The sequence below is a fragment of the Homarus americanus genome, unplaced genomic scaffold (assembly GCF_018991925.1).
Source record: "Homarus americanus isolate GMGI-L3 unplaced genomic scaffold, GMGI_Hamer_2.0 scaffold7626, whole genome shotgun sequence".
Lineage (NCBI taxonomy): Eukaryota > Metazoa > Arthropoda > Malacostraca > Decapoda > Nephropidae > Homarus > Homarus americanus.
Genome location: NW_024718273.1, coordinates 5,487,244 through 5,513,127, shown reverse-complemented (window position 1 = coordinate 5,513,127; position 25,884 = coordinate 5,487,244). Strand labels below are relative to the sequence as shown.

General features: G+C 39.6%; 1 protein-coding gene across 1 annotated transcript; it reads right to left on the bottom strand.

Annotated features, from left to right (window-relative positions):
- Positions 1-4,864: 4,864 nt before the first annotated feature.
- On the bottom strand, positions 4,865-25,447 carry LOC121859393 (gastrula zinc finger protein XlCGF57.1-like; the record flags this gene model as incomplete). The annotated part of the gene is given in 3 exon segments (XM_042356175.1): positions 4,865-7,228; positions 11,830-12,083; positions 25,331-25,447. A coding segment is annotated over 1 exon segment (870 nt). The 3' UTR covers positions 4,865-6,315.
- Between the last annotated feature and the right edge of the window lie 437 nt (positions 25,448-25,884).

Sequence of the window (25,884 nt, the reverse complement as noted above, 5' to 3'; positions counted from 1 at the left end):
ATTATGTGTAAGTCAGACAGGGTTGCATAAAATTGTCATAAATGATGTATGACAAGACGTCGATATAGTTCATCGTACCGACTATTTATATTTTTGGTGCTTCCCTAAATCATCATTTACTGTGTTGAATATTGAAAAACATCAAGAATCCCAAAACTCTGGCCTGCATATATTTCTACATCCTATAAATGTCACGAATGTACATTTTTTAAATGCATTTTTAAAATCTAATAATCATAATATTCAACACAGTAAATGAGGTTTAATAATTTAATAATAAGTTGTCAGCAATAATTAGGGAATCCCAAAATATTTCTGACAACTTACAGTATTATTAATCATCATTTACGGTGTTTAATATTAAGAATATTAGATTTTAAACAATACTGTACAATGTTAATGAACTCAAAATGTGGTAGTGATAGCATATAGATAAGTTACTCTTGATGTGTAATAAAAATAAAACATGAATTTTACGCTGAACTTGTCTTATACTTTTTTCCTTTTCAAGTGTCTGTTATGACATTGAATGTTTCCTCTCACTTTAAATTACCCCTTGATTATCTTTTCAAATAACCTAATTGTCGTCGCATATGGCCTCAAAAAGTCCCTGAAATTGATCAAATTTTAAATTGGGGCTGTATGGGCTCGCTGCGCTTGCCCTGTATATATTTACATTCGCACAATCTAGGAACCCCCCATACCAGAATACTAGGTGAGCCCTTGATGTCCCAGACACAGCTGTTCAAACCACAAACACATTATTGTTTAAAACTACAGGTACGTTCTGCGAAACAATACAAAGACGAATCCACCTCTTCTAGAATAGCTTGGATAACCATAATACTACTCCTACTCTTTTGTGGCACCACCGTGTCAATGGACACATCCACATAAGTCCTGAAACCAGCTGCCTTAGCTGCACTTTTGGGATGTGACCATATGGAATATATGGAATATATTGATGCTCATCTCCAGAGAGCTATGGGCACCCTCGAAACTCTACGCCAACATTCTAACAATTCTACCATGGTAACACAAACTATAAATCTTCAGCTACTTTGTCTCAAAACCCTTCATAAGAATATCGTCACAGCTCGACGCTCTATTCTATCATCTCAAGATGACATTGCTAAGAAGGCTCGTTCACAAATACGACGAAAGCAAAGATTATTTAATTTTATTGGTTTCTTTTTTTTTTATTCAAACGTTAACACCATTTATCTAGGACTGTTTATAATTTGATGAATTCAGTGCCTACACTGGAATGGCTAATTTCTTTTTCTGAGTATCTGCATGCTGCAGAAACTTCTGCTCAAGCTTTATCTACTAACAAGGACAATCTAATTGCAAGTGTAGTTGGTGCAGGGTTAGGACGTGTGGAAGCACAGCTTGTGCCTATACATACTCTTCTTGAAGCCTTACAAATAGCCAAGACGAGTTACCACTTAACTCCTATTTTCACAGGGCAGGAGGTGGAATATTATTATCATTTGTTAGAGTCAACTCTCAAACACAATGCTATACTATCCACATACCCATGCTCTCTCAATGCAAATTTAATGCATGGCATTAAGAACCTTTCCATTGTATTTGAATGACACTGTTAACTATGGATAAATCAACTGAAATTTTACTATTAGATGATGACTACACATTATTAGCAGTGGATGATCCGAGGGTGTTGTCATGGTGTAAATCATCATACCTACACTTGTATGTATGTCTGGCCTATGCATTCGCATTTATTCCTGCTGCAGAAGGAATATATGAGCTGGCGATCATACAGACTAACATTCGCACAGCGCTGAAGCAATGTAACTATACATCAATTTCTAAGAAAACTGTATTCATGCACATCTACATAATGTGCAATATTTTTTCTTCCCTGAAGAAACCAGTGTCATTTTACAGTGCCAGGATGGCGGTTAAAATTTATTTGTAAGAGGATATTATAAGGCTCCAAACTATTGCGAAATCACTTGTAGTTTGTTGAGCACATTGCCTTCCCATCACCATTTTGCATTGAATTTAAATCTAACTTCGTACTTGATTCCTTTGTTTCCTGCTCCTAATATGACTTTAAGTGACCTCAATATAGTTTCAGATAAATTAAAGTTATTTCTTATCTGAAGGAGTCACATTTTGCTAATTTAGAGGATAACCTGCCATATTATTTTTCAGAGGGATTCGCTATACCTAGTTTAACGGTTCCCACTATTGTATTAATGTTGGCAGTGATATTTTGTTTTGTTATTATAAATCAATATCATCCAAATTTACCATTGTACATAACATACTCTCCCGTAAGGCACTTCAGACTAGGTCTCCAGTAGCTGCTCAACCCCAGGTTGCAGCTTCACCAGTTTAGTGTCTACACACGCATTCATGTAACATGGGTAGAGATATATGTACAGGGTTTTTCTGCGAGGTTAGTTAATTTCTCTTGGAGCTCGGAAGGTGGTGACCGAGCAATATATTAGCTCCTGTCTAATAGAAAGTAGTACTTATATAAATATAGGTTATATACATTAGGTTTATATACTGTAACTACATCTCTCACTGTAATTTTCCATGAGCAAGTGAGCTATCATGCACAGACCATGTGATAGCCAGCTATTCAGAAGCCGGCTCTTTCTCAGTCATCACTCACCTCTAACGAAAGATGGACGTCGAACTAAAGCGTCTTGATAAACTTCGTTCACCATTAACCCTCACAGCTCATAGTGTTAATTACGGTGATATCCCAGTTGACTCTCCATATTCTATTTTTTATAAATAAATGACGAAAAGACCATTTGGATTTTGCAAACTTAACCCATAAACTTATTATAAATGTGACTACTAAGTTGCCTCTCATCAACAAGTCTCAGGCAACCGGAAGTAGTTACACACTCCTCATTATTGACTGATCTTTAAGGTTATTCCCTATTCTTCTATATACAGTATAAGAGCTCACTTTCCCTGTTCTGCACAGCTCAACCCACTCATAGAATTTATCTAATACACTTGGCTATTGGATTTATTCCCACTATTAAAAGTACAAAAACACCAAAACACATACATATCCTGGGACAATTTCAATAAGAAACCAACCATAAATAAGGCAGTGGACAAACTACAGATAATTACCAACCATCCATGTACTGTATACATTACTGAAATATATTAATATTATATTTTATATTTACACTTATTTGTGATAACATTGAATATGTTAGTGGACTTGGCATAAAAAGTCCCCAGTGTAATACAGTAGCCACCTTCGTCTTGTTATACAGCCTCTGTGCACTGTAAATCCTTGGGACACACTGATGCCTGCAGGCCCACTGGGTGGTTATCCCACCAACTCTGTCCACCAAAGTTGTGCAGTGAGAATGGGAAGACAATGGCATGCAATTTGAGACTGGAACCATGAAAATCAAACAGGAAACAGATTTTTTTACTAATTTTAAGTCGATGACAAAATTTTCGTCATCGGAATGCTAACAGTTTTTTGGATGACGAATTCTTTGTCATCAGTCTGTCAAGTTGTTAATTCTCCACAGTAATTAATCATAAACCTCTTAAGCGTCTGTTATTTATCTGGAACTAATGTCGGTGTCGAGTAAAATTTTTCCATTTATTTGAAATGGATTTACCGATTTATTTGTTTATTTATTTACTTATAATATACTGTAATACAGTAGAAGTCCAAAAATCCGGACTGATTGGGGATTGGGTCGGTCCGGATTTTCCGGATTCTCAGGCAGTACTTTTAAAATTAAAATTTAAGGAGGAATAAAGAAGAGATGAACAGGTACATTTTGATAGTTTATTCATTAGCAAATAAAGCATGCTTCATTTATCAAAACGAGCAGTTTTAAAGAAAAATAAAGTCAACACTAAACAAAAATGTAAACAAACTGTCTAATACCATGACGAGTCTTGAAATTCCTAAGCCATCCATCACTAAATGCGCACTCTGATTCAATGTTCATTTGCTCCTTAAAAGACTTTGCTTTGGCAATAAGCATCGGCCCAGAAATTGCCATACCTTCTGATCGTTTTAACAAAAACCATTCGTGCAACACTTTATCAAGATTTTCTAATTTGGGCCAATGTAAACTTTTTCTTTCAGCAATTTTAATGTAAGGCTCAGAAGAAGCTGTGAATTCTAGAATTTTATTCTTTGCCTTTTTTATATCATAAATTGTAGACTTTCCAATGTTGTATGTTTCCATTAGAACAGCATTGCTCACATTACATTCTAGTTTCTTAATTATTTCAAGTTTGTCACTAAATTTCAATGTGTTCTTCTTTCTCTTCACACAACGAAGTTTATCTACTTTAGGGGCCATTATTATGGGCTTGTACTCTGTACATGGAAAGAGTAGGACTCAAAATTACATACGTTGTCAGTTTGATTGCTTGTTTTAAAGTGGCGATCGTGTGGTCGTTTGTTGTTGTTGTGCAGCTGTGGCATTCACGCATGCACACAAAAGATTTATAGTGCCTCAAATTTTACATTTCAGTTCAAGCTAATTACAAAACTAACAAAATTAGCTACCTATAATTTACAATTACTTTTATAATTGGAATTATGTAAATTAATTTTTTAAAGCAACTCCATTCATTCACATAACCCACAAAAGCCCGCTAAATTTAAAAAGTTTGAGTTTTCGAAAGTCCGGATTCTCGGGTGGTCCAGATTCCTGGCTTCCGGATTTTTGGACTTTTACTTTATATTAAATACACTGCAAGTACAGTATTTTCTTTAATTTATAAACTTTACGATCGGTGGTGGGACTGTGTTTGGACTGTTTACACCAACTATTCTAATTCAGTAGTGTTTCATTAGGATTTGAGTGAAAAAGATTACGTACTTACTATATACATTTATTACACAAATATACAGTACAGTATATATACATATATACATACACATTTAATATACTAATTCACAATATTTTAAAATCAAATTACACGACAAGTTAAAAATTTTATTAGCACATGATTATTACTTCAGTCATCATGTATTAAAAAACCTTCAAAATACATCATCAACATCTGATATCATAAGTTCTTCAAGTACATCCTGAGATACAGTTATGGTTGCATCATCATTAGGATCAAACTCCAAATCAGACGACGTGGCTTTGGCTTCTGTTTCATCCTCGTCCTCCCACAACATATCATCCTCCATACCATCCATTGAATTAGATATTCCCCACTTTTTAAAAAGACTTGATAACAAAATCACACAGTACATCCAGTTCAGGAGCATGCATATTCCCACCTTTCTATTAAGACTTTTTGCCGCTAATCATCCACTCGTTCCATTGTTCACGAACGCGGTCCTTGAATGGTTTGTTTAGACAAACATCAAGTGGTTGTACAACTGAAGTTAATCCACCAGGAATAACTGCAATGTCACTGTCGTTCCTCGTCATGCTGGTTTTTGTTTCCTCTGTTAAATGACTCGCGAACATATCCCATACTCAGAGGCTACGCTGTTTTCGAAAGCCACCAGGTCGCCTACACCATATATGATCAATCCATAACTTTATTCCTTGTTCGTCCATCCACCCTTTCTCTTTGACATGAACAAAAACTCCAGCCGGGAACTTAATTTTGGGCATTGTCTTCCTCTTGAAAATTAGCATTGGGTTCAGCTAGGTTCCACCTGCCATGCATGAAAGTACTACTGTAAACCGTGTCTTTTCATGTCCTGTTGTTTTCACTAACACTTTGTGCCTTTGTATGATTACAGACCATGTCAAAGTTCATAAGTGTTTCATCCATGTTCCCGATGTTGCTTAATGGATAACCGTGTTTCCTACGTTGTTGTATTACGTAGCGATGGAAACTAATAATTTTACAGTCAAGATCTGCTGGTAATTTTTGCTCTATTTTTGTTTTCTGCCTCAGTACTAGATCGTTTCTTTCCATAAAATGGCTACAATACAATACATGTACCTCTGATACTTTACATAACAATTTAATATACCAGACCACAAAATACATGTACAGTATACACCACAACCAGCTTGTACTGTATGCAACACTGTACAATATCTAACTTGCACAAATTCTACTTCTATACACTAATATACAGGGTATTACTATTCTGTACATTAAACCAATTTGACATGTGAATATGCTTGACAACATATTTCATTATTTTACAATTTACAGATACCAGAAACAATTTCTTATCTAATGACAAATTTCAGTAATTATACAGAGAAACGGTAAACATTTCTATAGGTAAATAATAAAATTACATTTCTTGAATAAAAAAATTGCATGACATTACCCATCCTGGTATGTTATTTATATTTGTTTAATACCTTTGTGCATCTTAAGTACATGTTTCTTGAGACTGCCATTTTGTGAGAAAAAAATTCCACATTCATCACATTTAAAATTTTTAATACCATTGTGCACAAGCATGTGGGTTTTGAGAGCACACTTTTGTGCAAAATGTTTCCCACATTCATTACATTTAAACTCTTTAATACCAGCATGCACAAGTAAATGTTTCTTGATATCACTCTTTTGTGCAAAATGTTTCCCACATACATCACATTTAAATTTTTTAATACCAGCATGTAAACGTATGTGCTTCATAAGATTTTCCTTTAGTGCAAAATGTTTCCCACATTCATCACATTTAAACTCTTTAATACCATTGTGCAAAAATATATGTCTCTTTAGGCAAGCCTTTCGTGCAAAATGTTTCCCACATTCATCACATTTAAAGTTCTTAATACCATTGTGCACAAGCATGTGAGCCTTAAGACCACCATTTTGTGTAAACCGTTCCCCACATTCAGCACATTCAAACTTTTTAACACCATTGTGCACAAGTATGTGGGTCTTGAGAGTACTGTTTCGTGCAAAACGTTTCCCACATTCATCACATTCAAATTCTTTACGAACATTGTGCACAATAATGTGTCTCTGGAAAGCATTCTTATGAGCAAAATGTTTCCCACATTCATGACACTGAAACTCTTTAATACCATTATGCTCAAGTGTGTGTCTCTTTAGGTCACTCTTCTGTGCAAAACGTTTCAAACAAATATCACATTCAAACTTTTTAACACCAGTGTGCACAAGCATGTGTCTCTTGAGATTACTCTTTAAGGTAAACTGCCTTCCACAATCTTCACAAGGGAACTTGTTTTCTTCACTTGACATTGTGAACTAGTGAAGTGTTAAACTTGGTCCTCAGATGTGATATCTGAAACAAAATAATTTGTCTTAGATATTATTCTTATCACACATACCATTATTAAATGTCAACTACAAATGGTTTGTTTTTCAGGAACAGAACCTTTCGTGGGTCCAGGGATGCTTGTACCTGTAGTATTGTAGAGCCACAAGCATTGCCAGCTTACCCAGCTGTGAATAAGTACCCAGTACTTAACATTACAAATGACAAAGTGTAAGTAGTCAAGTACAGTGCCAGTGCACATCATTACAACAAAACAGCTCTTACCTCAGTCTGCCAGACAGAATAAGCACAGGTCATATGATGACCTCATTTGCAACACGACTGTTTTGTGGACTCCTCTTGAATCAACATCTACTTATACTGGTCAGCCTAAACAGACCAACTGGAAAGCACAAAGTGACAACTTACCCGACCTTACCAACAACCTGGCAAAATTTATCCATAGAAGATGCAACAAAAGCTTTCTTATTTAGACGGGCAGATCCAGGAATATCAAGGGGGGGGTGGGGGCATACATGGCGAGCACAGCAAGTCCACCCAGCTTGGAGTTTGTGTGTGCGGGTGTGTGGGGCTATACCCCCCCCCCCCCCATTTTGAAGCCATGTGCACTTGATATTAGGAGACATTCTGAAGTCAATAGTAATTACTTTTTACTATACAAAACTGCCCGAGTACAATACTGCATTAAAGAAAAGGTTTTGGAATTTTCTGATGAAAAAAGGTTAGGTTAGGTTAGGTTAGGATCAGCCCCTGCTAGAAAACCAAACAATAAGTGATGGAAGACTGTTTTTTGTGAGATATCAGATTTGATGTGTTAAATAGGCAGGGGAAGACAGCCAACACAACCTTGCTGCCAGCAACAGTTTCAACTGTAGGAATGCTTATTTCACAGAGAGGAATTTATTTTATATGAGAAGAATAGGATAAGAAATAGCCATAATATTTTAGGTTAGGTCAGGTTTGGTTCGGCTTATTTCAAAATTTTGTGAACTATAAAACAGAAATTGTAACAACGAGAAAGTAAACTTGGCAGACGGAGGAACTCCAGATGGAAAACTTCAAATAAAAAAAATCATACAAAAAGATGCACAATGCATTGCTCCTGCACCATTTTTTACTTCTTGGGATACAAAAGCATTTTTCTTCTATGGAGATTTTTACAGGTTGCCACCATATTCTTATTGTAAATAAGATACAGTAAAACAATGAAAACTACCTAACCTGAGCTAAGGTACCTATCCTAAGATGGACATGCATCATTTTAGGTTAATTTAGGTAGACCAGTGTCAGTTTGTTGTTTTATACAGTACTGTGTGAAGTGTAGCTGGATACCCCAGCTATTGAACAAAACAGCTTGCACAGCCTGGTAGCCCAGCCCTGAGTACAGTACTATCATCCACTGTCTCCAATGTCATGGTCACAATGGCACGGCTGGTCTGTTTGAAACCTGATGATTCATATTATGTTCCACGTCCTCAAAACATGTGGATAACATGCGAGTTATCCAAAGGAAGAAACATGTTTTCCTAGCTTAGGTGCCATCCATTTTCCCTGACTTCCTGAAACCAACCTCTATAAAGTAAATTTAAATGTGAGGTAGAATACCATTGTTTTGAGTCAACTTAGATATGTTTGATTACAGTTAAAGCATTCAAGATCCTTTGTGAGTGATGTTGAAAGCTTCAACTGTCTTTATTGTTAGTAACACTTGTCAAGTAAGTGAGTGTCGAGTCTGCCAGCACGAATGGCATCCCATGATATCGTCCTTGGGGATAGCCATGAGTTTCCAATTGCTACTGAAGTTAGATTATTTTGATGCCCAAACATCAGAATCTGATGTTTGTAGTTTAGTCAGTGTCAGTTGTCTATTTAAGAAAGTCATTATCTCCTGAAGATTCTGTCAAACTCAAAATCTCCAAGAGCTAATGGTTCCTTGTTTGTAGTTTTGCTGATTTTGTAAAAGTAGTGTTGTGTGTGTACTTGATGCCCATTTCACTTTTTCCTGGCAAGCTCAATCACTGATTAGATTATAAAAATAGACTTAAGAAATACACCTGACCCAAGATACAGATTTTCATAGTTGAATGTACAGCGATTGAGTTGAATCAAATTTCTGTTGTTTGTGAGATAAGCCCTTCTGGCATGCCTGCACAGGCCTGAGTTGCCAGATGCCTGTATATAAACGAATGCATGAGGAAGACTCACAGGCTCGTGACTCTTCCTCAATGCATCTCCAGGTATGTAAAGTGAGTTTAACTCAGTTGAATTTTGTGAATATTAGTGTTCATGTTTTAACATAGTGAAATGATCATGTGCCAAGTATAATTAAAGTAAAGTAAGTATTGTCTGTATCATTGCCAGAAGTATACAGCTACTCCTCGACTTACGACCACCCAAGTCATACCACAAATTTTTCAAATTACGTATTTTCGAGTCCCGACGTTAGTGATTGCGCTGTGTACTGACAAAATTTTCATTTTTAATTCCCTTTAAAATGGCTGGCATGCTTAAAATTGAGAGTTTTGTGGTGCTGAGAAGATAAAAAGACACCCATTTTAGATTTTCTATGTATTATCTTCGCATCTTCGACTTACGACCAATTTGACTTACGACCTGGATTTAGGTCCCTAACCCCGTCGTAGGTCGAGGAGTATCTGTAGTTATGTGTAGTTGAGTTTGACATTTTAACACGCTCGTGACTCTTCATCAACGCATCTCCAGGCACAGAGAGGGTGTTAGCTGAATACCCAACAGCCACCGGTGATCGAAAGCTGCATACCAGCTGGCTGTGTTGTATGATGTCGTTAATTCGGCCCGATTGAATTGAGCGATTCTCACACCCTGGGAACTAAGCCTGCGGGACGAACTCCCTCTCAGTGTGTCAGACTGCAACCGACCTAACAATGCTCTTCGTTTATTGGGGTGACACCCTGGTGCATTCCTCAGTTACAATATATGAGCCAAAGTATTATTGTTGTACCTGATTGGGGATAACTAGCAGAAATATAGTTATCCCATGTTGAGTATTGAACCACTAAATATTGATGTTACCAGTAATAACGCTTGTTATGTGGGTTGTGAGTACAGTAATCCCGTGTTTTTTTGTTTTGTGTTTTATTGCAGTTTTGACCATTCGCGCTTTTTTTACAAAAAATTATGTACAGGTACAGTATATATAAAATATCCTTTAAGAACAAAAATTTTAATTTCGCACCTTTTTTTATATTCCCGTGTGGTGCGGCAAACAGACGCCACCCTTTCCTGCCTCAGACACCCGCTGCTCTGAGAAGCCTCAGTCCACACGTGCCTCCCGTACTGTGAACACTACTGTGATTACCTCTTCTGTTTGTCCTCCCACATGCATTCCACATGGCTCCGGGGCGTAAGCCAGCCTCATCAAAGGCAAATATTACTAGCAAAGACTCTAAAGTGACCAGGAGATCAAGAATAGTAATGACCTTAACGGAAAAAACAGTTTTATTGGACAGGCTCAGAGGTGGTATGAGCTATGGCTCGAGATGTGGTGAAGACTGATAACTCATTTGTATCTTTTGTCAGAATACAAGTCTTCAAGTGGAGGAATGTGGGTGGAAGAGGACTGGCTGGCTGGTGTGACTGCGTGAGGGCGGGCAGACGCCAGGACAGGCTGGCAATGCGGGTGTTGTCAACCTCAGCGAAATACAAAATTTTTTATGAGGTTATGAAGTAACTATAGGAAATGAAATAACTAGACAGAACTAATGGAGAAAATGAATGAAGTAAGAAATTAAGAGAAAACAGGTTGAAGAGTTTAAAAGTTAACCACAATGGGATAAAAAACATAGTTAAAGAAAACAACACCAAAAAAATACCCCGACCTTATACCAAGATTGTGTGTGCTAATTTATTGGTGGAGGGAACTTTCCCATTGTCTCATTGTATTAAATCCACACTTGGCCCGACATGTTTTTCCAATTACATTTAGTCAACAGAAGTAAGACAAACATGGTGACTCAAACACCATGCACTGCATACACTCTTGTGGAAAACAAAACAAAAACGAAAAGTAGGAATTTTGCAATTCCTCCACCAACAGTATATCTTATTGTTCATTAGGTAAGAAACGAGCATTTTCCTAGAATCTTTTTTTCACAAAGTAGTTCCTTCACATGTGTCTGACATCTAAAGTTTCCTATCAAATAGATCCTTCACACAAGCCTGACATCTAAAGTTTACCACAAAGTAGTTCTTTCACACGAGCCTGACATCTACAGTTTACCACAAAGTAGTTCCTTCACACAAGCCTGACATCTACAGTTTACCATCAAGTAGTTCCTTCACACAAGCCTGATGTCTAAAGTTTACCACAAGGTGGCTTCTTCACATACATCTGATGTCTAAGGTTTACCATAAAGTGAGGATAATATTCTGTAGTTGCCAAGCATGGAACTCTATATTAATTCTTATATAGGGAGATTGAGCAATAAATAAATAAATAAAAATAATAATAACAATATTTTACATTTCTCATTGGAAATGTATAGGTTTGAGTTATTTTGACTTTTTTTACCTTTCTTTCACTTAAACATTGTATAAGTTTGAATGGAAATACATTGTTTACTTCTTACTCAGACAATCAGTGGATGTTTGGATGTCATGTGATACTCGTGTGCAAGCACAAGCTCTGGAATTTGAATTGCGTAGTTGCAAGATGCTGTTTGTCTGTGAAGGTTGTTCGTTGGGAGACTGGCATGTATTTCACAAGTATTTGAGAAGGAAGCTGCAGCTGTTGACATCTTTAGGTCTCATGGTATTCTTCCTGGTTCAGTAAAGTATCCAAGGTGTAATTCAGACTGCCTGTATCATCAAGATCCTCCTCCATCTGTTAATTAAGGTAAGTTTTGGTTAGGTAAAGTTAGGTTAGGTTCAGGCAGGTTTACACACCAGTGTAGGGGAGAGCGGTAAGCATAGGAGGTTAGGTAAGGTCATTCTGGCTTCTCTGGTTGGGTTAAGTTAGATACGTATACTGTACAGTAGAACGTCGATATAACACGAGATACGTTCCATGAGAGGTCGCTTTAAACCGAATTCGTACCAAATTTAATTTCATATTAATAAACCATGAATAGAGTACAGTGATCCCTCGGTTAACGAGCGCCTCGGTTAAGTTGATTTCGGTTAACGAGTTACCTCCCATAAGATTCTTAACTTCGGTTAACGAGCAATCCCTCGGTTAGCGACTTTCTTACGAGCTGATCTCAACAAGTTTTCACTTGCACTTGGCGGTCAACCAGATGTAGTACAGTGATCCCTCGGTTAACGAACGCCTCGGTTAACGAAATTTCGGTTAACGAACTGCCTTCCATAAGAATCTTCAATTCGGTTAACGAATTTCTTACGAACCGACCTCAACATGTTTTCGCTTGCACTGGCCGGGCAACCAGCTTTAGTATCAGTCCGCCAATACATTAATCGGTTCTAGGGCTTAAATTCCTTACTATTTTAGTAAATATCAAGAAGTTTATACTGTTCAATAATTTTAAAAGTTTAATATTCAATTTTTTAGTCATTTTAACAATTATTGAACATAATTGAAGGTAAAGTGACTAGTTTAATGTGCGGCATCCAGCCTCTTAACACTGGAGGTAACATCTTGCTTGAGACTCTCTTCAACTAAACGTTTTTTTCTGTGTTTCCAAGCAAATTATTGGTCATTTTGAAATTTATTTTACATATTGACAATATATAGCGCAGTGCAGTGTTATTCTAAAGAAAATATTCTTTATTTACAACAAGTTTAACTTTGAAAAACACGTGTTGACATTGTTTGAATCCAGCATGGGGCCTAAGAGATCAAGAAAAGCTATTTCAATCCAAACCAAGCAGGAAATCATAAAAAAACATAAACAAGGTATTAAATCAAATGTGCTTAGCAAAGAATATGGCATGTCGGCATCAACTGTGTCGACAATTCTTGCACAGAAAGACAAATTTAAAGAAGTGAAAGTGAGAGACAAATCTACAAGTGTGTTTAAAAGTAGATCCCTAATCGCAGAAACTGAGAGGTTACTTATCATCTGGATTAGGGAAAAACAGATGAAAGGTGATTCAGTTTCTACTGAATTCATTTGTGAAAGAGCCAGGGAGATTTACGAACATTTAAAGACAGATCAACCTGGTTCTTCAGGCACAGAATTTGAAGATTTTCGGGCCAGCAAAGGCTGGTTCGAAAAATTTAAGAAAAGAAGTGACATTTTCAGTGTTGTTAGGCATGGTGAAGCTGCTAGTGCTGATAAGGAAGGGGCAGCAAAGTTTTTAGTTGAATTTAAAAAACTGATGGAAGAAGAAAATTATCTTCCACAGCAAGTGTTCAATGTGGACGAAACTGGGCTGTTATGGAAAAAGATGCCCAAAAGAACATTCATCACCAAAGATGAAGCCTCTTTACCTGGGCATAAACCCATGAAAGACCGTCTCACTCTATTGCTTGGTGCCAATGCTTCAGGGGATTTCCGACTGAAGCCTATGCTTGTCTACCACTCTGAAAACCCCAGGGTGTTCAAGCAACAGAAAGTGGTAAGAACAAAACTTGGAGTTTATTGGAAGTCCAACCGTAAGGCATGGGTGACAAGACAGCTCTTTAATGAATGGGCTGTTGAGGTGTTTTGCCCTTCTGTCAAGAGCTACCTAACCACCAATAAACTCCCTTTAAAGGTTCTTCTCCTCATGGATAATGCTCCTGGTCATGACCCTGACCTTGCCAGCAATTTGGAGTATCAATTTGACTTTGTGAAAGTGTTGTTTTTGCCTCCCAACACTACATCAATCATACAGCCAATGGACCAGAATGTGATCAGCAACTTCAAGAAGTTGTACATGAAGAAAATGTTTAGGAGGTGTCATCAGGCAACTTCCACTGATCCTGAACTAACACTGAAACAGTTCTGGAAGACACAATTCAACATCCTGGAGGCTGTAAAATTGATTGTGTCATCATGGCAAGAAGTCTCCACTAGATCCCTCAATTCTTCATGGAAAGCACTGTGGCCATCAGTAGTCCATGATTTTGAGGGATTTGAGGAAGAAACAGAGTTGGACAAGGAGATTGTGTCCATTGGTCAGTCATTGGGCCTTGAAGTGGAGGAGGAGGATGTGGAAGAGCTTGTGATGTCTCATGAGGAGGAACTTACTCCTGATAACTTGAAGCAACTGGATGAGATGTTACAGGTAGAGGCTGACAGTGGTGAGGAGGATATTGAAAGTGATGACCATATGTCAGCTAAACAGTTGAAAGATGTGATTTACCACTGGGAGAAGTTCAGGGAACTGGCTTCAAAGCACCCAGAAGTGGAAAAACTGAACTAACTTTGTGTCATGTTGAGGACTCAATGGTCTCCTTCTTCAAACATAAGTTAATGGTGAGGAGGACAGATGCCCCACGGACCACAATTGACACTTTCTTCAGTAAAAGGCAGAGGGAACAAGATGCTATCACTCTGCCTTCAACTTCAAGAAGGAGAGAGGATGATGCTTGCCCTCAGCCTTCCACTTCAAGAAGGAGAGAGGGTGTTCATGGTGGAGAATCTTTCAGTCCAGAGGTTCCTGACATTTTCATGGAAGGTGACTCACCTTCCAAGAAGCAGTAAAATGCTTCTCCTCCACCTCCACTTCCTTCTCTTCTCCCTTCTCCTCCTCCACCTCCCACTTCAAATTCACATCAGCATCATCATCCAGGAGCCTTCTACATACACACCTCAAGGTAAGTGTCAATTTCTAACATTTTTGTTGAATTTAGGCAATTTTCGGTGAGCTGGAACCAATTACCCAAAAACCCACTGAAACAATGGTTTTAGTTAACGAGATTTTCGGTTAACGAGCAACCTGCTGGAACGAATTGTGTTCTTTAACCGAGGGACCACTGTAATCCCCCCCTCCACCTCTTGCCAACAATCTTAAAGGACCCGTGAGAATTCAGGGTTTGTGGGTGGGGAGAGAGCAAAAACAGAAGCTAACCTAACTTATCCCAACCAAAAACTAATCTAACCCAACCAAAACCTAACCTCACCCACCCCAACTAAAACCTAACCTAAGCCAACCCGACCAAAACCTAACCTAACTTAATCAAAACCTAATCTAACCTTGTCAATAAGTTCAAATAGAGGAGGAGCGCACCCAATACACAGAGTGGCCATGGCAAGAATTAAAGCAGTTTTTTAATTCAAAATCGTATTCTTCTCCAGGCCATATCAATAACTGATTAGTCGAACACAAAGGAATTGAAGCTATGAAGCTCTATGATTGGTCCTTTTAGGCCCACCAGTTGTCTGATGCTAACATTTTAACTCTTGGGAAAACCACTAAATGTCTCTTTGTAACAATCTCTCAGAATTTGTAGAGTTAACATCAACCCTGATGGCTAACGATATTTTACGTGAATTTCCTACATGAATTTACCATCTCGGTTAGTATTCATTTGCGACAGAAGCGGTATTAGATAAAAGTTGTTGCAGTTGACGATATACAGCTCCTCCCCGACCTACGACGGGGTTAGGGACCCAAATCCAGGTCGTAAGTCGGTAATGCTTAAATAATACAAAGAAAATCTATAATGGGTGTCTCTTTTTCTACTCAGCACCAAAAAACACTCACTTTTAAGCTTGCCAGCCATTTTAAAAAGAATTACAAATGAAAATTTTGTCTGTGTACTGACTTTGGGACTCAAAAATATGTAATTTGACCAAATTTTGGTACGACTGAGGCAGGTCGTAAGTGCGGGTGGTCGTAAGTTGGGGAGGAGCTGTATTACTTCTAGTGAATTCAAAATTGCTCTAAACCAATTGGGAGTGAAACTGCAATAGTATTCCTAACTTATCATATAAACCTTTTAAAACATACCTAATGACACTGAATGGATTCTCGTTTCTATTTATCTATTTAATAGATTATAATGAATGTTTCCACAAGGTTTCATCCAATTCTATTGACTCCTTCTGGTGTTACTCAATAAAAAATCCACCTATCCGGGGAATCAATTCCTAACTAAAATAGAGGCAAATATTGACGATTAATCTGCCAACGAGTTATTTATTTTGAGGTTTATATTCTTACTATATTTTCATCAATGAGCTCTCATATAATAATCATTTTGGGGGGGAAACTGCTTCGTTTGGTAGATAATTAGGCGATTAAGTGTGCATTACTTCGTCTTTCTCGGCGGTAATGCAACTGAGAAGGAGCATCCCTGCCAATCACATTGACAATACTGATCGACACCAGTGTAGGTTATGAGCTGCAGGGTTAGGGTGGCTCCTCTCACTCCCACAAAAAATTTTAAAATTACACCATATCATGGTAAATTACTTCTGTTTAATATGCTGGAAGGTCCAGGGGCAGAGCCCCATGGCCAGGAAGTTAGGTAGGTTTCTTTGGTTAGATTGGCGAGGTCTTCTTACAATGCTTCTGATGCTTGTTTTCTTGGTAATTATTGACGACTGACCCGCTGCCAATTTTTCATTGAAAACTAATTTAAAAACACTGGAATTTCACTGTGTTTTAAAGTGGACACTGTTGTAGTTTTGGCAAATGTGTTAAAAAGTGGTTATTTCTAAATTAAACCTAAATTAAACCTAACCTAACCTTACTTGATAAAAAAAACAAGTGGTAGAAGCGTTGTTAGATGACCTCACTAACTTAGCCTTAACTAACTTCCTAGCCGTGAGGCACCACCCTCCGGATCCCGCGGCATGTTAAATAGAAAGAACTTACTCTGATGTGGTGTAATTTTATTATTTTTTTTTTTAACGTGAGAGCAGCCGCCCGGTCTGTGTGACTCATGAACATACACTGGCGTCGATCAAAGAAGATTGACGAAGTACCGCCGCATCACTGCTGAGAAAGACAAAATAGTGAAAGCAAGACTAAGTAGAGCACATCTATAATAATTCCACACTAACCAGGCCATTCTATAAAAATAGCTGATTGGTTCACAGAAACTGTTCGTGTGGCTATCCATGTATTTAATCTAAATGTGTTCACAATTGGTAAGTAGAGCTGTTATTCTCTAAAATAATGTTAAATATCTGAACTATCAAGGCAAACATTTCTGGGCATTAGCATTTCAGAGAGGATGTTAGAAAATTTTAAATATTTATCATAAAAGGTTGAAGTCACAGATGAAATTTGCTTTCGAATGAAGCCTTTTCATTATTTCTTTGTTTTGTACCAAACATGAAGCAGACAGAAACAAATTATACCCCAAATATAGCACGATAGGTAATGAACTACAGGCAAACCCCTTTATTCATTGCCTCGGTATTCATAACTCTGTTTATCCGCAATCAATTTATTGTTACCCATTTTCACTATTTGCAATGGTTGCCTTGTTTATTCACAAAATTTTCCAAGCAAAAATTTTGAACAACGAGCCTCAACTGTAGCTGTCATGGGTTGCGTTAGGCTTACCCACGCAACCAACACCAAAGTCTGTTTTACTAGAGATAAGACGCCCGGCGAGGCATAACTGGGACATGTATTTTTCAATTAGTTTATGTTAGCCAGCCTTTAGGGGGGTGGGCAGTGAAACAGTGTTGTACTGTTCATCGCTTCACACCCAAAAACCTCATTTTAAGTAGTATCCCCTGAGCCATGGGTTAGTTAAGAAGTCGTTCCCATCCTCTCCCTCCTGAAAGGGAGCGGGACACCACACCACACAGAGTCCTCCACCGCCACTCCGTCCTGTGGACCATGATCGACACGAGACTAAGTGTGTTAACCTAGGTTGTTATCCCCGTGGAAATATCACGTGTGGAAGCCTGGTTGCAACAAAAGCAATCCAGGCTGGCCTATTGCACCTAAATGGTTAATTCATGTCACCCTTACCAGTTCTCGTTGCCGCGACAACCGTCTACAGTGACTGTCAGTGACGCGAGACTATGTGTGGTAACCCAAGAGTACTTTTTGTTGTTATGGCCGTGGAAAGAAGTTCTTGTGATGAAGCCTGATTGTAACAAAAGCAATCCAGGCTGGCAGTAAATGTATCACTCGAAGAATTAAGGCTCTGTTAAGTCATACCCACAGCAGAGTAATCACATGTGTTCCCAAGTTGGAAATTCCCTGTTTTAGAAGAATAATTTTATTACAGCGTGAATGTGAGTGAATCATATATCCATGCAAATTGTAAATCATTGTATGAAAGCTTGACAAATAAATGTAAGTGCAATTATCTGCCCGTACCTGTGATCCTATCTTATTATTACTAAAGGTAATGACTGATTGGTTATGACAAAGTATAACCAATAAGTTGGATGGATGTTGAAAATTAAATGAATTCATTAAATCATCATTTATCAAGTATAAATCATGGAATGTCGAGTGGTGGAGTGAACTTCTACGTAGATACACCATAATCTCCTGTAAGTAACCAGTGTGAAGGTATCGAACTCTACGGTAAGAAATACGACATATTATTATCTTTATATAATATAATCCACTCTTATACCACCGACTCACCCAAAACCATGACAATTGGCACCCGAACAGGGACACAGACCGCGGATAATTTCACTCTTGTCAGCAGTTTGTGCAAACGCATATATTGTACTACGAAATGATTACTAGTACATTTGAGGGGACTCTAAAAAATTTTGAATCTGAAGTTAAAGGTGGAAAATATAGAAACAGAAGAGGACTTGTGATGTTTGCCAGAACCAGCGACGGAGGGCGAGTTCTACCTGCACCCCTGTGGCCTCTCACAGTGATCCCCGAACCCTTGAGAGGGTGGCGGCGGACATTGTGGTCAGCAAACCCAGTTCCACATCAGCCAGCTGATTCAGTACGAGGCGGTGGACTGCACACCCAAGGGTGAGTGACGGGAAGAGTACCTCCACACCTTTGGGGGCCCTCATCAACGGAGGGACCCAGTTCCACCTCAGCCTCCCGATTCACTACGAGGCGGTGGACAGTAAACCCAAGGGTGAGTGACGGACAGATTTACATCCTCATCTTGGTGGACTTCAGCGTGAGGCGGTGGACAATAGACCCAAGGGTGAGTGATGGGCAGAGTACACCCTCACCTTGGGGGTCCTCAGCGACAGAGGGACCCAGTTCCACATCAGCCGGCTGAAGGAGTCCTTCTCTTCACCCACCAGGGAAAGTTCATTCGACATTGCAGAGCGTGTCTAGGACCTGACCTGTGTGTGGGAGTGTCCATATGTTCCGGTCAACTCAACCTCCACGCATCTGATGACTCTTCAAATGTTATGTAAACCTTTTCGCACCTCTCTACACTTGAGAACATAACACGACACCTGCACTACCTAAACAATGTCTACATACCCTACACTACACAACACGTTGCTGTAACATAAATGTAGCGTGTTTACGCTTAGCATGAACTATTGCCCGGGAATTGTCACCCTCGCCTCGGAGTATTCCTGCAGCCTGAAAATCTAAAGTAAATGTTGAGATTTTCCCTCAGTGGCGATTGGCGACTACATCCCGTTGCAGTGTTAGTGTCACACACACACACCACAGTGTGAATGTTGAATTGTGTGTCTGGGCTAGGCTTTCTCTTGATTGTATACAGGTGCTGAAATTTTTATTCTCCGAAGAAAAAATTTTCTTAGTCGGGGGGATTGTCATGGGTTGCGTTAGGCTTACCCACGCAACCAACGCCAGTTTGTTTTACTAGAGATAAGACGCCCGGCGAGGCATAACTGGGACATGTATTTTTCAATTAGTTTATGTTAGCCAGCCTTTAGGGGGAGGGGGGGGGTGGGGGTGGACAGTGAAACAGTGTTGTACTGTACATCGCTTCACACCCAAAAACCTCATTTTAAGTAGTATCCCCTGAGCCATGGGTTAGTTAAGAAGTCGTTCCCATCCTCTCCCTCCTGAAAGGGGGCGGGACACCACACCACACAGAGTCCTCCACCGCCACTCCGTCCTGTGGACCATGATCGACACGAGACTAAGTGTGTTAACCTAGGTTGTTATCCCCGTGGAAATATCACGTGTGGATGCCTGGTTGCAACAAGAGCAATCCAGGCTGGCCTATCGAACCTACAGTAAATGGTTAATTAATTCAGGCTTACAGAGTTCTCCTGCACGACACCCGTCTACAGTGACCGTGATCGACACGAGACTAAGTGTGTTAACCTAGGTTTGTTATCCTGTGGAAATATCACGTGTGGAAGCCTGGTTGCAACAAAAGCAATCCAGGCTGGCCTATTGCACCTAAATGGTTAATTGAAGCCACGCTTACCAGTTCTCGTTGCCACGACAACCGTCTACAGTGACTGTCAGTGACGCGAGACTATGTGTGGTAACCCAAGAGTACTTTTTGTTGTTATGGCCGTGGAAAGAAGTTCTTGTGATGAAGCCTGGTTGTAACAAAAGCAATCCAGGCTGGCAGTAAATGTATCACTTGAATAATTAAGGCTCTGTTAAGTCATACCCACAGTAGAGTAATCACATGTGTCCCCAAGTTGGAAATTCCCTGTTTTAGAAGAATAATTTTATTACAGCGTGAATGTGAGCAAATCATATATCCATGCAAATTGTAAATCATTGTATGGAAGCTTGACAAATAAATGTAGTGCAATTATCTGCCCGTACCTGTGATCCTATCTTATTATTACTAAAGGTAATGACTGATTGGTTATGACAAAGTATAACCAATAACTTAGATGGATGTTGAAAATTAAATGAATTCATTAAATCATCATTTATCAAGTATAAATCATGGAATGTCGAGTGGTGGAGTGAACTTCTACGTAGATACGCCATAATCTCCTGTAAGTAATGAGTGTGAAGGTATCGAACTCTACGGTAAGAAATAAGAAATACGACATATTATTATCTTTATATAATATAATCCACTCTTATACCACCGACTCACCCAAAACCATGACAGTAGCGTAGGACAGCGTGTGTACGTATTCCTCCGACATACGCTCCTTCTCTCTCAAGCCCGCCATATGCTCCTGCTCGCCTCAGTCTCACACGTGCTTGTGTGTGTTTTGTGTGATCTCGCAATGCCTAAGTGACCAGCTACTAAAATTCCCAGCAATGTTGCTAAGAGATCACGTGTGGCAGTTTCGTTGGACGTGAAATTGGATATCTTAAAAAAGACATGAACACGGAGAAGGAACGATCAGTGATTGGGCGCGTACACGGTTTGGCTCCCTCAACGGTGCACTCTACAGTTAAAAGGGCCGCAAGATCAAGGAGATGGCCGGCTCTGCAACACCATTGACGGCTACGAAGGTGACGAGGTTCTGCGATGCCGAAATGGAGAGTATGGAGCGGATGTTGAGCACGTGGATTGACGACCAGACCCAGCGTCTTAAAACACCTATATCGCAACGCATGATTCAACAGAAGGCGAGATCACTGTGGAAAGATATAACTAAAGATAAACCCAACGTACGTGAGTTCAGTGCCAGCTGTGGATGGTTTGATAGATTTTGGAAACGTATATCAATCCACAACCTAAAAGTACAAGGAGAATCAGCTAGCGCCGACCATGAACCAGCAGAGAAGCTCCCACCGTTTCTCGCAACCATAATTAAGGAGGATGGGTACAGTCCTAAGCAAGTTTTCAAATTGGACGAGACCGGACTATTCTGAAAGAAAATGCCTTCATGGACCTACATATCTACAGAGGAAAATACCGCACCGGGATTCAAAGTTGCCTAGGACCGCCTAACTCTATTGATTGGTGGAAATGCTGAGGGTGACCTGAAGTTAAAGCCTCTCCTTGTGTACCAGTCTGAAACACCCCATGTTCTGAGGGGGGTTGTGATGGGAAAACTTCCTGTCGTATAGTGTTCAAACCATAAGGCGTGGGTGACAGGGTCTGTGATGCACGACTACATGATCAACTATGTATCCGGTTTGCATTAGTCGCTATAATAAGGAATATTAGTGTGATGATAAAGCTCTGATGGTGATCGACGACGCACCAGGTCATCCACCAGCTATGGTTGACTGGCGTAAGAACATTTAAGTTGTGTTTTTGCCTCCCAACACCACAGCTTTGCGGCAACCCATGGACCAGGGCGTCATCTCTACATTCAAGGCGCTCTACACTCAGCGTATCATGGAGCAACTGATTGGGGGGACCGATGGAGAAGGGAAACCTACAATCTGGGAGTTTTGGAAAAATCACTACAACGTCAGGAAAGCCAAAAAAAAACATCAGCAATTCATGGGAGGCAATAACACAACAGAACATGAACAGTGTATGGCGTAAGCTGTGGCCCGAGTGTGTGCACAACTTTGTTAGTTTCCCTTCAGTGCCTGCAGTAAGGAAGACTATTTTGACTCTTGTAAAGAAGGCTGGATTCGATGAAGTGGATGACACTGACGTAGAAGACCTCCTCGACTCTCACAATGAAGAGCTTACCAATGAAGACCTGATAGAACTCCTCAATGTACAGAACCTAAGGAAGCTGATTTCTTCATTTGAGATGGCAATATGGCATTAGAAATGGACCCTAATGTTGATCGAAGTTGCACTATCATCCGCAATGTCAAGAAAGACATACGGGCATACTACGAGGTGCTTGAGGAGAAGAGGACGAATGCACAACAAATGACTCTTGATGCTTTTATCACAGCCAAGCCTTCAACCCCCAGTGCACCAACCATCCCACGTACATCCAAACAGAACACAACTTTTAGGCAGCTGTTCAAGACCAATGTAAAACCACAGCCTTCAACGAGTGAACCACAGCCTTCAACCAGTGGAGAACAGCCTTCAACAAGTGAACCACAGCCTTCAACGAGTGAACCACAGCCTTCAACGAGTGAACCACAGCCTTCAACGAGTGAACCACAGCCTTCAACGAGTGAACCACAGCCTTCAACTGCCCACAGCCTTCAAGTGAACCACAGCCTTCAACAGTGTGAAACCACAGCCTTCAACAAGTGAACCACAGCCTTCAACAAGTGAACCACAGCCTTCAACAAGTGAACCACAGCCTTCAACAAGTGAACCACAGCCTTCAACCAGCGGAGATCAACAGCTTTCAGTGCAAATTGACAGCGATAATGAGTAAGGTGGCTGACGACCCTGGCAGTGATAATGAGAGTGAGGTGGCTGACTATGCTGGCAGTAAGAAGGAGAGTGAGGTGGCTGACGAGTGAGACAACCCTGGCAGTGAGGAGAGTGAGTTAGCCGACTATGCTGGCAGTAAGAAGGAGAGTGAGGTGGCTGACGAGTGAGACAACCCTGGCAGTGAGGAGAGTGAGTTGGCCAACTATGCTGGCAGTAAGAAGGAGAGTGAGGTGGCTGACGACCCTGGCAGTGAAGGAGAGTGAGTTGGCCAACTATGCTGGCAGTAAGAAGGAGAGTGAGGTGGCTGACGACCCTGGCAGTAAGAAGGAGAGTGAGGTGGCTGACGACCCCAGCCTCATCTCACCCCAGTAAACCTTCACCCTGTCCCCTAATGCCAGCTTTAGCAAGCAAGCAATACAGCACATCCGCGGTAAATTAACAGTCAACGTTTAAAACTTACCTCACACACCTACACACACAAACATTCAAACACTCACACACTCAAACATGTAAAGTACTGTATACTGTACTTGTAAACATATACGCCTAATAACTCAAAATACGCCTAATAAACTCAAAGTGTTTGTTACTGATATTTATTTGATATTATGCCCTAGTTTCTTTATCTATTTTATGTTCTATATTTATTGAGTAAAACAAGTGTTAAAATCTGACGGCCGTGACCACCGTGATGCCCGTATCCCCCCTATTTACATTATTTCTTATGGGACAAATTGCTCCGCTATTCGCAATTTCGATATTCACAACAAGTTTCATGCCCGTAACCTTTGCGATAAGTGAGGCAGCCCTGTGCAGTTTGTACAGCTGGATATATTGCAAATCATTTATATAACTGAAAAGTAAAACTTGATAACATGCAGTCTGGGGGCGGTAAAATGCTCGGGGGAACAGCCACCGAACTTGACGGGAATTTTGCCCATCTTGACGCACAACAGTTAGCAGAAGTCAACTGTCAACAGATGTCATCGCTGTGGTAACCAGCAATTTGTTCTGCTTTCCTGGTCCCCATTTGCAACTCACTTTAAGGGATATACTGTATGTATATATGTATAGATATATATGTGTGTATATATAATATTATATGCAGTTTAACAACAGTGCCCATGTATACATCGTGATCAGATGATATAAAGGTTACCGTATCCTTCCTTCCCCAGTGCCCTCACAACATATAGACTTATCTTAATTGGATAGTGTTATTGCTGATCAATATATGGTAGGTCACTCAATGTCATGAGTAAATATGTAGCCTATCTATAAGTATAAATATAATTATTGGGATATGAGCCCATGAATGGCCCCTGGTCGTCCCATGGAAATACCCCCATTTTATAGCAATCCAATTGTCTGCTGTCTTTCTTTGGATATTCTTAACCCCTATAGTAATCTCGAGGATCAATGTACAGTACAGGTGCTCCTATACTTACAAACGAGTTACGTTCCTGAAGCTTGTTTGTAAGTCCAACTTTACTCTTGTAGATACCAAACATATTGTAACAAATTTAAAGATTATGGATATTTAGTACAGCCATACCCTTTAATACAGCCTTAAAACCTGGCTCACTCTTCTCCTCTTAGGTAATGTTTGTTCTATCTGGAATTTTTTTCTCAAAATAATCCAGTCTCATCCACATTAAACACCTGTTCAGGCAGGTAACCCCCCTCAGTGATGATGTTTGTATCTCTCAAAGTTTGTAAGTTGAATGTTCTTAAGTAGAGGAGCACCTGTATTAACTAATAGTAGACTGAAGAAGTGAAATAATATACTGTATTGAAAGTACAGTAAGTCTATATTTTGTTTTTAATTTAGCAGCGGTGACGTCATCAAACATCCACCATGGCTCAGGCAATCAATTAGGCACAGTGCAGCCCACGACTAATGAGCCAAACAAGAAAGATCATAATGAATGTCTCCAATTATTTCCGACATCAAGATCAACGAGAAAGTGAAATGGATGTAGAGCTAAGGACTGCCGTTACTACAGGGATCTCAGTCCGATCCCTTCACAGGATAAAACAACAACACAGATGTGTAATAACATCCCCACCTTCCAGGACCAGAAGTCACTTGTGATGGAAATGTTGGATGATTCTGATAAAAACTGTATTCGGTGAGAGATCCTTTTGTTCTATGAGAGGGGTGAAATCCAACAGTGGGCGCTCTGCTGAAAAAGGAGATGGAGCCACCTATGAGTTTCTCTGGTGCCAAGTCCTCACTTTACAAGCATGTGAAACAACTTGGGTTTTGTTATAAGAATGTAGAAAGTGGCAGGTGTATTTTAATGGAGAGAGATGATGTTGATGTTGTTGTGAGAAACAAATACCTGAGAATTATTAATAAAACCAGAAATTATAGCAGCCCAAAGCCAGAAATATATTTATATGAGACTTTGGTAAATCAAGACGAGTGTATGACCAAGTGTTGGACAGTGGCTGATGGATGTGTAGGCCCAAAACTGAAAACAGGGAAAGGAGCCAGATACATTATTGTGCATGCTGGTGATGGATTTGTACCTGGGGCTCTGTTAATTTTTAGATAAAAAAATAGTAATAGGGGGATTATCATGACAGCATGAATCATATATGTTTCCAATCCTGGGTC